At 38.9% G+C, this 14,806-nt stretch overlaps 1 protein-coding gene across 1 annotated transcript in view; it reads left to right on the forward strand.

The window, feature by feature from the left end:
* ttc27 (tetratricopeptide repeat domain 27) overlaps positions 1-14,806 on the forward strand; it is a 91,531-nt gene that overhangs the window by 38,750 nt on the left and 37,975 nt on the right. The window contains exons 8-9 of the mRNA XM_062429849.1: positions 676-788; positions 5,122-5,188. Of these exons, the coding sequence (XP_062285833.1) occupies positions 676-788; positions 5,122-5,188 (180 nt within the window). The remainder of the gene's footprint in view (positions 1-675; positions 789-5,121; positions 5,189-14,806) is intronic.

Genomic DNA, 14,806 nt, shown 5'->3' on the forward strand with positions numbered 1-14,806 from the left:
CTAACCCGACCGGGACCACCTCTTCAACAAGGTCTCAGTCTGGAATATTTTGGTCTGCCCCCCCGAGTACGATTGCTGCTTTTCACACCTGCCCAAACGAACCACACCAAGGGGGAAAACGCACTAGCGTTTGATTCAATCGAACAAGGCAGTTGTTTTTCGGTGTAACTATTATTACCTCTCAAATTGTGCAAGTGTGTCACTTACTGGGGAACAGGACATGGAAAGAGTAAAATGAACATGTATCTTTAGGTAAAATAGTCACCTTTGTTGGGTTTGGTAGGTCTTTTTTTCCACTAAATTATAACCATAAGCTTTTTTATTTGATATTTTGTATCTAGTGGTTCTTCATAAAGTTGTCAGCCTGCAGTTGGCTGTAATTTTAAACAGTTTCCAGTTGTTATTTAATGCTAGATAAAACCTCATCAAGACCATACCCGCTCACTATTACCCATTTTAAAAGAAATTACCCAGTAAGCAGCAGCGTCAATGTGGATTACTGTCTCACAGGTCTAGTTTTTAAAGTTGTGGTTTCTCAAAAATATGTAATGCTTAAACCTAAAAAGAATGCTTGCTCACTTGGTGGTGCTTTGTTCTTGTCATGTGCCATATTTTATGACTGCTGCATACTGTAGGTGTATGCATCTGATTCCATGTGTGTTTCCATGCTTGTAGGACTGCAGTCTGGATGATGACACCGTGTTGGATAAGATCAATTTAGCGGAGCCAGATCAGTATGAGCTGCCTGACCTCAGCGCTGAAGATCAGGCCGTCATCCTGGGCATTTGGTAAGTCCACTACCAAAGCTTTATTGTTAGAATAAATGTGTGCGTTTAGCTCTTCACCAGGAGCATACTTGTATGTCATGCTTATCTACCGGTTGTCTAACCTGAACTCCAGGAAGAACTTTGGATGGTCTTATAAAAACTTTAGGGTTATATGTTATCTGTCACACATCAGGAGAAATTGCCTCTAAAGCCGGAAGACTGAAATAATTTCTCACCATCCTGAACATCAATTTAGAGCTAATGAACCACTCACTTCAATCTGCCTGAGTATAAATAAATCCCACATTCAACTACTTTCATCTAATATGCCATTGTGACTTCTTCTTCTTCTTCTTCTTCTTCTTCTTCTTCTTCATTCTTCTTGTCAAAAAGTGAATAATTAATTTATCAACTCTGTAACCTTTTTAAATGGTCATATCACAAGTCTCAGACTTTTTGACCCCAATGAATCTGTTCAGCATCTGTTTTCCTTTTTGTTATAATGACTTGTTAGAACACAAAGCCTGCTGTCTGATAGCCTCACCTTTACAGAAAATCTTTTAAAAACCTGATTGTAGAATTATCAGCACCACGAGTAGAAGTCAACATGTAGTGGATTTAAGCTTAATCCTTTGTCTGTGTATATTAAAGGTCCATCTGTGTGAGAACAATAAATAGCAGACTAGCCAGTGGCTTTTGAAATTCTAGAATATAATTGGATTCCTTTTTGTGGCATAAAGACCTCATTATGCTCCAACCAAACTAGGTCATACAATGTCTTGTCCTACCTTGTCTAAAGGCAAAAGTGTTTCTACCTGTTTAGAACAGCTGCACTTGAGGTTGGAATGAAAAGCCTGCTGTATTAGGGTTGGTTTATGCTTCATCAGAAACTGCCTTGCAGGCGAAGAGAGACATTAGCTTCACAGTGAGTCAGTGATGAATTCCCAAGCTGCTGCTGGGACTAGAAGGGTCAAGTGAAGGTCAGTGGAGCAGTCAGTGAGATTGCCAAGAGATGATTGATGAGCTGCTGGTCTGGGTCAATTAATGGGAGATCTGTGCACCTGTATACTTTAAAGACAATGTCAAATCCTGTACCTCCAGTTTTCCAAAGAGCAATGTGAACATTTAAATAAGTACTGAATTTTCATTACTTGATCCAGGGGAAAAGGCCTGAGAAAATATATATTCTCAAGGTAAGGTGACTTACCCTGACATATATCATATCATCACCCTATGGATACATAGTGTTGGCTTAGCACAGCTTGGATCGAACTGTGGGGAGAATTGTAGACGTACAGACATGCTCATATACTGATGGCTAGAAAGGTAAAGTTATCAGTGGATACTGTACACACATTGCTGGATGAATCACTGTTACTGGATCCATTGAGCCACAGTGCAGCTGTGACCTGTTTGACAGAGGTTACAGTAATCAGTAGTGAGTGAAAAAGCCTAAAAAGACAGTTTGGATAACAGTTTCACACAAAGAGCCCCAATGAGAACAAGAGCACAGGTTATATATATATATATATAGACGACTAAAAAATGTATAGACAGGGTGTCAGTGAAACTGTTGCTGACGCTTAAAAGTCACTGGATTACACAGTCTAAAGTAAGTGGTCAGTTTAACCAGACACACTGTACTTTCAAGTATTTTAATTGCCTCTTCATTGTCAGAGCTTTTTGTATTAATGAGGGCACATCCCAGGATGTGATTACCTTTTATTAGATTTTAGCCAAGGGCTTAAAAAATTGAAGAGTCCCTGGCCAGGAGGATCTGAGAACTGAGTTCTTCTTAGTCCTTTATACTCTGGGAATGTGACCTTGTCAGGATTCTCTTGTCTCTATTTGTGGATGTGTTGGGCACTTGGCAGCTCTTATACTTGCCTTGTAGGTCAGATACATTTAAAAATATCACATTGGATTATGTACTTGACATGGAATATAGAAACAATTTGTGTTAACATGCAATATGATTCTGGATAAGGGAAACTGCATGTCAATGCAAGTGTAAATGCGCCCGGAACATTTTGTAATCATGATATGATTGGTTTAGTCGAACCACATCTGGAGGTGGTCTTCCATCGTAATCAGATCTAAGCCAGGTGTAAATGATACACGTACAGTTTGAGTGCATTTATGAAGAAAAAATCCACCCAACAAGTTGAAAGGTCACTTCAGCTCCTGTTGTCTCAAAAAGCATCAGAGAACCTCCTCAACAAGGATAAATACTGGAGGGTCTGCTCCAATGTGTAAGATAGGGGTGCAAGCAAACTTCTCCACTGTAGCAGTAGTGTTTGACTTGTTAGCACGATCACACATGTATTGATTCATGCAATGTGAATCTAAGGGGTCCTCTCAATCAGTCAATGAACACTTTTCAGTTCTAGAGTTAGTAACCTCGGCCTCAGGCTACACCAGCTTTTTCTCCCTGTCCATTACCGTATCCTGGCAAGGTGCCAGGTGTCAGTTACAATTAGCTTTTGTATCCTCTGTCATGAATACAACACAGAGGAGTTCAGTATATCTTACTTTGTTTCCCCGCAGACCCTGCGGCTCGTAATCTCTACGGTCTTTGCAAGCCAAGCCCAATAAAGATTCAGGTTCATGATAAACACTCGCTGGCTTTTAAGGTCGAGCAAGTAAATAAATTCAAAACAAACTACTGGGATCAGTCTCCTTCAGCAAACTATTTGATTTATTTAAATCACATAAGCTAGCCCGAGTTCACGACTTGGCAAAAGTGGAAGTAAATTTACTTGATTTGTGTGTTGTGATTGTAATGAAATGGGAAGTAGCCACAATAAATCTTTAAAGGGAATTAAGTTTGTTTGGTTTGTCAGGATTTGCAGTTTATCATATGGAAGATTTGTCTGTAATGATGGCAGTGCCTACCAAGGACCAGTGTGGTGTGCCAAGAGAAACCTGGCAAACCAAGAGAAATATGTGGGTTTCCCACCAAACACACTTTAACTTCAGTTCACTTTCTTTAGTCCCATAAAGGCCATCGTCTGAAGATCTGATTTTTAAAAGCTTATATAGATTTATTAGATTTGGTCACTTTGTTCAGACAAAATCTCCATATTGGCCTCTGTTAGGTTGAATTCTCCAGAGTTCTCTTCCACAGCTGCACCTGTAGGCCCCTTTGGCCTTCTGTCCACTGTCTGTCTGTGCATGCTAATTTATTGATCAGTGAGGGCTGCCTGGAGGATTGAATGTAAAGGGGATACGTGTGAATAGTGGTAAATTCCTTCTATTATACTAACCCGGCATAGTTTTTAACACAGTTTAAAAAAAAGAAGAAAAAAAAGTTAAATTCCACAGCTAATTATTGCACCTAATCTCTCTGCAATTTAAATCCTTTGTTCTGGATAAAAGTCATCTTCTTTCAGCCAGAGCCTGTCTTTCTGGCACCACTTGTACTTGAACATTACAGGAAACTTCAGTAGTGATTCCATCAAATTTGTTTCATCTTAATGCACTTTTTTTTTTTAAGCCATGCTAGTGGAAAAATGTTAATGTTAGTCGATCAGTGGTTTGGCACTGTTTTGGTCAACACTACAATCAAACATCTGATGTATTGACATCCAGTTTGGTACAGTTGTTAATGATCCTGATATGAAATCAGTAGCTTTTTATATTGATTGCTTGATTATAGTTAAACATTGTAATAGTCTGTAACTACTCCTTAGTGAATTGGTCTATGTATGGCAATGTTTCAGACTGAACCATATCAACAACTACCAGATGGATTGGCATAATATTTTTTACCGACATTAATGGTCCCCACATAATGAATCCTAATGATTTAAGTGTTCCTTTGACTTTTCTCTAGTGCCACCAGTGGGTTGAACATTTCACCTATCTAGTGAATGAATCTACTTGATGGATTTACTTGAAATTTTGTACAGACTTGTATAGTTCCCACACAATGAAACCCGAAGAAAGTGATCCATAGACTTTTCCTCTAGTTGACATGAATGGATTGTTATAAAATGTCATGCAGTCATCCATGTATCCCCTCAGGATGAAGTGTAATCCTTTTGGTGATCTGCTGACCTTTTCACCTGGTGCCATCATCTGGACAAAGTTTCAATTTGTCCAGTGTTTTGGTTTGCTGAGCTAATAGTATTCCTATCAACCTCAACTGTGCTTAATCTGTAGCACCTATTAGTAAATGTTAACAAGCTAACACACTCTCAAATGTTGAACATGGAAAACATTCTAACTTCTTAACATCAGCATGTTAATATTTTCACTATAATATAATGCTGATGTTTGTATCTAAATACAACCTCTCACAGCTGCTGGTATGGCTGTAGACTGTGTATTGACCACAAGTGTTGTCTTGCAGCACTGACTTCCAGAAGAACAACCCTGTCCACAAACTGACTGAAGAGGAACTCCTGGCCTTCACGTCTGTAAGTCATTTTTAGAATCACCATTTTTTACTACTTTTAACAATTTGATCACATTGACATTGTTGTTATTTATGCTTGGTTGGTGTTCTATTGCCTATGAAGTAATATGGACTATAAGGACACTTTTACAGTTGAGGGTTTTGTCTGAGTAATAATGTTGTGTAGAGTAAGGGTCAAGTCAATTTCAAGTCTTGTAAACACAAGGTGGTGTAGATGTAAGACCTTGTGTAGACACTTGGCTGCTCTTAAGCAAAGAAATTCCTGATCTTTTTTAAAGGGAGACATGACATTCATTGGTTTTTCACCAATGTCTTGCTGTAATATCAGTGGTTATTGGTTTGAATTAAACCCGCTCCTGATAGGAACAAGCTCAACAAATGCTGAAACACATCTATGGCAAAGATATGCACAGTCACAAACTTAATCAGTGCCTAAAATGGCTCAAATGAACACTTCCCAGTTACTTCTAAACTTTGCTCTACTGTTGGACAGAGACCCCCTGGGCATCATACAAGCTTTTTGGGCGTTTCTGTTTTGAATGGTAATTGAGTAAAGAAAGGTACACCAAACAGAATGACACATGTATCAAACAGGATATTTGTCCTCGCCAATCTGCTTTAATGAGGGACTCCAGCAATTTGACACATTGAGTTCAGTTTGAAGCTTGACCCATACTAATGACTAAAAGTCAGGAAATTTCAGCCTGCTACTTCATTTTAGACCATTCTTTTTATGATCTGTCTCTCACAAGTGCCCCAACTTTATGGAAATGCCATAGTAAATCACCAAAGCGCCTCTTTAAGCTTAAGTAATACTTTATTGATTTCATTACGTAAATCAGACTGAAACCTAATCAATATTAATAGTCTTCGTGTTCATATTGATTTATCACTTCCATGCTGTAGTTCTGAACATTCTGCAGGGCGAGGTGCAAAAAGTGCTGTACGGCTTTTACATTGTATTCTTTTCATTATTCTTCTCATATCTCATTATTAGCATTCCAGATCCCTTATATGATGATGATTATGTAGATCTGTATTACATTTTACAACAAAATAATGACATGGTCCTACATGAGTTCCTAAATGTTTGTTGTATTTCAAATGTTTCTAGGTTGACTCACAATCATTCAGTCTGATTTCAATATCAAGGATTTATTAGTATATCCTCTCTAACTGACCCGGCTTTTTAATTCCGCTACTCCAGCTTTTTCTTAGTAGTGTTATCAACATGGTTGTTAAGAAATATGATCTTATTTCTGAAGCTGTGGAGAATTTCACTGAACACATGAATCATTGATGAACACTTTTCCTTTGCCTGCAATATAAGTCAACAACTCCAATACTAAGCTAAAGGCTATCAACCGTTAATAGTGTTGCACCAGCAAACTGAAGAAGACTACATCCAAACACAAACCACTGTACAGAACTGATGAAATGACTCACCTAAAGGAGAACTGCAAGAAAGCTGAGCACAAGTGGAGAAAAACAAAACCATAAATCCATGTTGACAACCCCCAAATACCACCTCACTATTTTTATTAAAGCAGTTAGAATTTCCTGACAAGCTTAAAACTGCTTGTCAGGTACTTCTTCAGTGCCAGTGAAACATCATCTATCATGGAACACTTATCTACTATCCTTTGCTGTTGTTAAGGCTTGGCCCAACTTTTTCTTTCCCAGTCTTTGGTTCACTGTGGAATAATTGTACTCCCCAAGCTGCAGCTTCAGAACATATTTGCCATTATAATCTGAATTCTATTAATTATTTGTCCAGCAAAAGTACAGGTACCTCTAGGTTACCTGAATGCAGTATGATAATGATGTTCTCAGAAAGAAGGGTCCATAAAGTAGAATTACAATTTGAATTTCCTCACCTTTTTGTAAGGAAATGCAAACTGATAATACTGCAGCTATTCTGCATGTTTTTCAGTTTCAGTCATGATAAAAACCATATTTGGATGAATTTGTGGAAACAGCGTCTAAAGGACTGGTCACACCATAAAGAAGCACAACAAAATTACAAAATATTTGGCTGTTTGCATGATGAACTGTTGTAGCTGGAAAGCTAACTGTTAACATACTGCTACTGCTACTGTAACTGCTTCATAAGTGCTTGCTATCAGACAGTTTTCAAGCTTGTTAAATCAGTTTATTCAAAAAACGTATTTGTATTATTTACTTCTTTTGTGGAGCAGTCTATGATCTAACAGTGGTGGAATAAATAAAAGTTGATGGTCCAACACAGCTAAAAGGCTACCATAGCTTCCTCCATTTTGGACAATGAGTCAATTTGATCTTTGGCGCAAATTTGCAGGTCAGACTTCACCAAAGTTGATTTCTACATGAAACATTATTACAGATTTGTTAATCATGGCTATTCCATTGGAATTAGTTGTTTTCTGCGCAAAAGATTGCCCTTTTCAAATGCTAGGACGGCTGCAAGCCTTGAGCTTCAGGGTTGGCTCTTCCCATTACATCGGAAGACTGACGACATACCTGGGATGCACTCTGGTGACTTCCATGGCGTGCTACTAAACTGAGAACTTTTATAGCTCTGTATAGCCTACAAACATTGATACAAGGTGTTTGTTCGTCCCCATAGTGTTAGCTATCAACAATTAGAATTAAATCTGTCTGTCTCTTTGAAACAATCAATATTTTGAAAGACTCATTTTTTATTATTTCACTCAGAAAGTGGAGGTTAGTAAGCCAGTCTAACTATCTTCTTTGGGTAACTACAGTTTCGACCCACTAATGGCGCTTTTCCACTACACAGTTACAGCACGACTCGGTTCGACTCGGTTCTTTTTGCGTTTCCACTAGGGATAGTACCTGGTACCTGGTACTTTTTTAGTACCTGCTCTGGTGAGGTTCCAAGTGAGCCGAGCCGATACTAAATGTTACGTCAACAGACTGCCGGCCACTGATTGGTCAGAGAGTCGTCACTGGAAGAGTCATGAGCCGTCCGACAAAAGAATCAAACCCGTCATTTTTAAATACCGGCAGCAGTGTTACAACCATAGTTACAGCCATACTGCTCAGTGTTCTTGCTTTGTGTGTGTCAAAAAGCCTCATACAGCAGCAAGTACACCACTGCGTCAATGTCCTCCATTGTTTGTGTTTTGTGTTTTGTCGCGTATAAAACGAAGTCACGGCAGTTTCGTGGAGCCGTGCTATGACGACCCCGCCCACTTTGAGTAGGTACTTTTCCTGGAACCGTGTCGAGTCGAGCCGAGTAGTGCTAGAACTCTATAGTGGAAAAGTGCCATAAATGCACAAGTCAAAACAAATACCAACAATATTTAGAAAAATTAATTTCAGTTACTTTAACCTTTGAGTCTAAGTATGGTGTAGAATTGGTGTAGGAAAAATGCCTTATGGGATTGATGCATCAATCTCTGTATCTTCTTTAACAAGCTTAAACTCAGACAGTGTTACTGTATTGCAGTACCCAGCATGTGAACCCATTACCCTCAGACACAGGTAAATGTAAGGTCATCTTGTTGCGATGAGTGAAGTTCCTAATCCACACAGTTATTATCCCAAGTGCCACATGAGAGAGCAGGGCTTGGGTACATTCTGACACAGCTGTTCTTTCCCATCACTGCAACTTTGAAACCTAAGCCAAAATTGCTAAACATTGTAAGACAAGCCAGACACCTTTTTTCAACAGCTATGAGCTTGTTTGGAGACGCTCCCTCACTCCAGAGACGTCATAGCACAGTAATGGGATAGCTTACTTGGCCGATTCAGTGAGTATCCTCTGAAAGCACGGTTAGGGTTAGGTCCATTCAGGCTGATGAGAATGCTTGGCAGATGGAATTTGACGGGACAGGAAATTAAAATAAAAAACCAGCAAATCTCTGGAGGCTAACCCCAGGGCTGGTATTGTCATGTGCCAAAAGGTTCTGTTGCCTATAAAATAGTAAAAAATAAGTCTCTCTTAAAAAGTAATCACATTATAGCTTCCTTTTGATTTCTCAGTGGCATTTGTACCTCAGGCAAGTTTGCAGGCTGGCTCTTTGTGCTTTTATAATATAAACCTTTGAATATATTCCTACCCATTAACAGCAAATAAATTGTCCTTAATTTTGCTATTATCATGATGGTATAATGATGTAGCTCAGATCTGTTTATGGGACATAAAGACTTAATGATACTAACAGGTTACTGTGGACTTTGTTCCATGACATTTGATAGTGAAGGAAGTATATAGAGTTGAAAGACAAGACATAAGTTCAAATGAAGAAGTAGAATCACATTGTCAGATTTTCATGCCTGTGTTATTATTTTATGGTACATGGACTGAAGGCATGCTTGCATATGTTAGCCTTCTGATGTCTGACTATGTATGTGTGTGTTTCACATTGTTGAACACACACTAGTTTAAGTATAATACTTTACAGAAAAGAAAGCTTAAAAATAATAAGCGTTTTTAAGCATATTCATATATAAATGACACAAGTCCAAGTGATTTGCCAAGGTTTTCTGTCTCTACGAGCTTCTTACCGGCCACAACATAAACTGAATGCCTCTGGTTCCGGCCAACCCTGGGGAGCTCGGCCCGCTTTTCCCATCAGCTCACCACAGTGTAGGTACAGGCCAACCTCGTCTTGGGTCCAGCTGAGCAATGAGCAGGCATTGCTTTCAATTCATTTAGTTTCACGAATTGACAGATTCTCTCTTTTCAAGTCAGCGTTAAGGTTAGCCCAGCAGTGGAGAAAAGAGAAGACATTCAGAATTCCCTGGGGGTGTATCTATGTCTTTAGCTGGTCTTTGCTTTAATGCCAACTGTTTTTGTGGAGGTGGCATGGTGGTAGGAAAGTAAAGGATGGCCTAATCATACTAGCACAACTGGTATTTCTTTGTCTTTGCTTTTTGGTCCATTGAATCCCTGACTTAATTTTTATCCAATGGTGCCTGTGTTTTACTGAAAGATTGGCCCAATCTCACATAATGGTTTCAGCCAACCAAAGTTTAACTCATGTCCCTCTTGTCTGCTTTTGATTCAGTATGCTTGGACAGTGGGGACAGGGGGTCTGTACATAAGCACATAATCTACTAAAAAGTCTTTATTACCTAAAATGAAACTGGGAGCCTTGATTGAAGTTTTCAACATGTACAAAGTTGTGTATACACATCTTGATTTGTGGAAACAGAAGGGCTTCTGTCCAGTGACATGGACAAGTCCTGGACACCTGGAGCTCAAGAAAAGCAGCCAGTGTGGATTTAAAAAAAAAAAAAAGGAATAAAGTTGAATCATAATTCTAACATTAACCTTAGGAAAAGGATATTAAATTAACAAAATAAATAATAGGCCTATCAAATCCCTACTTATTAAGATAGGTACTTATCTGCTTCTTCAGTGCTCTTGAAAGCACTGTGACAATTTCCTTTTGAAAGATTCAGAGTAAGCCTGCAGAGCTGCAGCTTTGGGGCGAGTTGTATCTTTCATGTCTTTTCTTTGTGTAGTCACTCCAGTTTGGGGTAAAGAGAGCAGAAATTCTGGCTGGCAAATGGTAACACAGCCATTCTAGAGAGTTGAAGTCTAAATATGATGAAAGTTTGTCAGATCCCAACACAACCAAAGTAATGATCATGTTTAGATTCTATAAGCACTGCCAGATTGCCTGAGGTGATTCATACCGGAGGCTGCTGTTTGAAAGAGATCACTTGTAGTCACAGTGTAATGCATAAAATTCTCAATGTATTCCTGGTCCACCACTTGGGTCCAGACCTCGACATAAATGATAACTCGACAAACATTGGATGGATTGTTATAAAAATTTGGTTCAGCTATTTATGGTTAGATTCCCCTCCACAGCTGCACCTGTAGGTCCCTTTCACCTTCTGTCCACAATCTGCTGTATCAATCAGTGCCTCAATCAGTGCCTGATGACATGTTGGTACACTCCTTGTATTAGATCAACCTGGCAGAATTTTCAAAAAAAGGTTTAAAAGGAAATATGTAAAAGCACACTGGTAATTATTGCACCTAATCTCCCTGAAATTCAAATCCTTGGCTCTGGGCAGAAGTCATCATCTTTCAGCCAGAGCTTGCCTTTCTGGCACCACTTGCACTTAACAGGATGCTTAAACAGTGATTCCATCAAAGCTTATTATAGTGGTAAGTTTAAGAATGACAGTGTCTGTAAGTCAGTCCACTGCATTGATCCAGTCATCTTTAAAGACAATCATGGTCCCCAGAAGATGAAGCTTAATGTCTTTTGTGATCCTCTGACTCTCCAGCGCCACCACACATTTGATATGTTTGTTTCTGATTAAAATATTTCAGCGACTATTGGATGGACTACCATGATGTTTGGTAGACATCCAAAGTTATAAAGAATACATTGTAATGGCTTTGATGATCCCCTGACTGCTCCTGTATTGTCACCTTGGGGTGATGTTGTTGGTGTTTTATTAAATATTAGATGAATGGCTGTGTACTTTGGTAGAGATATTTCAGGGCTCAGTATCTCAGACACTAAATTTACATTTTTCTTATCAGTGATTTATTTCCTGTTATTGACCCCATTTTTAACTAGCTATGTCTCTGCATTATATTTTCCATTAATAATGGTGGAGCCCATGTGTGCTGCTTCTGTGGTCTGAATCCACTTAAACTACCCACAATTCTTGATCTCACTGGACACAAGCACACTCACAGTATATATATAACCCTACACTACCATGTAGAGAGGTTGTTTTTCTTAATAGGTCTGCGTCTGAGGTTTTAGATTTTTGGAAGTTACATACACTATAGGCTGTTAAATCACCATAGTGGTGTCATTTTTTTAAAGAAAAACATTTAGCAGTTATTTTAGCTCAACCTTGAGTGTCTGGATCACAGATTGTCTGAAAGGGGTATTTCAAATGCTTACATCAGAGTAGTTTTGGGGTAGACAGGAATAAAAGGCCCTTTATCTCTAACAATCCTTGACCCAGCTTTGTAAAAATGGTAGCTTTTCCCCTGATGGAAGGTGTTGTCAGTTGTAATGCACTTTATTCTTTGGCAGTTTTTCTCTTTTGTCCTGCGAAGGCAAATATTTTCTCCATCTCATGCTTGGCTGCTCTCAGTCTTTGCCACACGTAAGTCAGTTAATTAAAGAGAAAGGAAGTGAAGGGCAGGAGCGGAGATAAAGACACTAATTGAAAAGTGAGAGGCTGAGTCTCTTCTCTCACTCTGTTTTCTACTACTCACACAGTTCAAAACTGATTTTCAATTGAATGAACTGAAAAGGGGGCACTATACGTCTCATGCTCCAGTATACTGTGTGCCAAACCATTAACTTGTGTACTTCGACCACATTAATTAATGAATTCATTTGAAATCTAATAAACTCTACAAGTATTGGGTTTGTATCTAAAGCTTGATGTAGCTCATACACCCCCATCACTATGCCATACCGTTGCAGTGGATGACATGTTCATGGCCCAGAAAGGTTTGGGCACATTGGGTTGGTTAGAAACTGCTGCAAAGACTAACAACAGCAATCACGTTTTCAGTCAGAGTAGTTCCACTTCAGGCAGATAATGCTCTGATGCATGAGGAAGATGTTCCATTTCAGTTTTTGCCAGCTTGTTGTGCTACATATCATAACCTCTTGACTTTATAATAAAGTTATTTACTTTGTACAATGTTGTACATGCTGCCAGTATCTTAAAAAAATCACATCCAACTGAAATTAGATGTTTTTGTCTACTTCAGTATACATATCTGCTTTTTTTTTTCATGATGGAATACTGTTAGTTATCCATCTAAGTAAATGGGGAACTTTTTTTTCCATACAGCCAACAGTACCTTAATCTTCAATACCACTACTAACAATACACTGGCTGCCAATGTGGCGACAGCAGGTCTGTCATTCTGGTGCCAGAACTCAACCAGACAGCTGCTGTCAATCAAATAGAGACAGAAGAGTTGAAAATAAACCACAAAATACATTTTTAAATAGCTTATTTTATTATTTGAATTATTACGTCCTGGTTTGTGGTGAGAAAATGGAACATACATCCAGTTGTCCATATTTCGTGAAATGGTGCAACCCAGATGAAACTGTGGGTTGAAAAAAAATCAGTTTTTGGGTACAGATTTGACATGTAGTATTCAGCCTATTTTGCGCTCATCACTTTCTCCAAAGTTGGTCTGTGGTTATCCATCCATCCATCCATCCAGCTGTGAGCTCAGTTTGAACAATGAGCTGGCAACCTATGTTGTATTGTCACTACGTGGGACTGAAACGCTGCAGGCAGCTGCTGGCTCTGTGAGCAGGCATCTTCCCAGCCTACATGTAGATCCAGGAATCTGCAGGCTGGTTAGATGGTTGTCACATGTCTGGCTGTCTTCATCGATACCCGACTTATGCCGCCTTCTCGGAGGACCATCTGGAGGCAGTGCTGATGTCAGTTATTACGCAGGCTTCCCTTTAAGGCTTTTCACCCATATACAGCAGCAGTCACTTTGAAAGGCACTGTATCTACCAATATGAATCAGGTTATGTCATCTCCAAGAGAGGAAAGCTGCCCGACTGCCAAAACCTTTTGGTTTTTATCCACATCTTGTAGAAAAGAGGTCCAGCGGTTCCTTAGGCAAAGGCAGTGGGATGATCCAGCTCATCAACACACTAACAGCTGCTGGAAGTCAAACAAAGAGGCTCTAGGCATCTGACTTGTGTCCAGGTCTATCTGTCTGATTGTCTGTCTGATCCAACCTATTATACTGCTCATAAACGGCTGATAAATCAACACTGAGGTGAAGGAACATGTCCATTTTGAAAGACAAATAATGATTTTGGATATCCAGAGTCAGAGAGAAGAAGTATAAGTGGGTGTGGAGTTTAATGTATTGCCCTGGAGCTGTTATGGCAGTCATACCATATATCTCTGGTCTGCCCAGCTCAGTGCTGCTTTCTTCATGTACAGAACATTTTTTATGTCATGTGTATGATGAAGATACATTTAAAAAAGAAACAAGAAAAAAAAAAAAGTGTTGGACGTTTCAAGTGGATTTGGTATTATCTTGAAAATGTACTCAAGCTGCTAAGAAGTGCTGGGTAAAAAAACCATCCAGGGTAGTGGAATAACCTCTACTGTGAAGACCAACATGGTCAATTCTGAATTCGACACATTATCAGTCATGCCATACTCACAAATCTGTTGCTCTCACTTTCTCTTTAACAATGTTACTGTTTGTATCCACTAAATATTTATTATTCCATCAGTAGAACAGTCATGTCTTACTGACCACTCTGGTTTTCTTTTCAGAAACAGCTTTTTTAAAATTACAATTAAGTTACTGTCAGTGAAACTCTTCCTGCAGATTTTCAAATTTAAAGTATACCAGGATAGGGAGGGATTATGCACTTTGAGCCATTGGAAGGTTTTTCATGTGTCATCTGTCAAAGTGTGTTCTTTGATGATAACTTAACAGAGGTTTTTTTTTTTTTTTTTTTAACTGTAAGGTAGAAGCGAGTGGAAATAATTAGTGAATGACTACAGTATTTCTGAAAGCAGCAGAGTGGTTAGTATAACATGACACTGTTGTTATACTGAAGGATTTAGTTATGTGTAAATGTAAATTATACTGACAGCAGCAAGTTAAAATGGAATAAAA

The sequence above is a fragment of the Scomber scombrus genome, chromosome 12 (assembly GCF_963691925.1).
Source record: "Scomber scombrus chromosome 12, fScoSco1.1, whole genome shotgun sequence".
In the NCBI taxonomy this organism is placed as follows: Eukaryota; Metazoa; Chordata; class Actinopteri; order Scombriformes; family Scombridae; genus Scomber; species Scomber scombrus.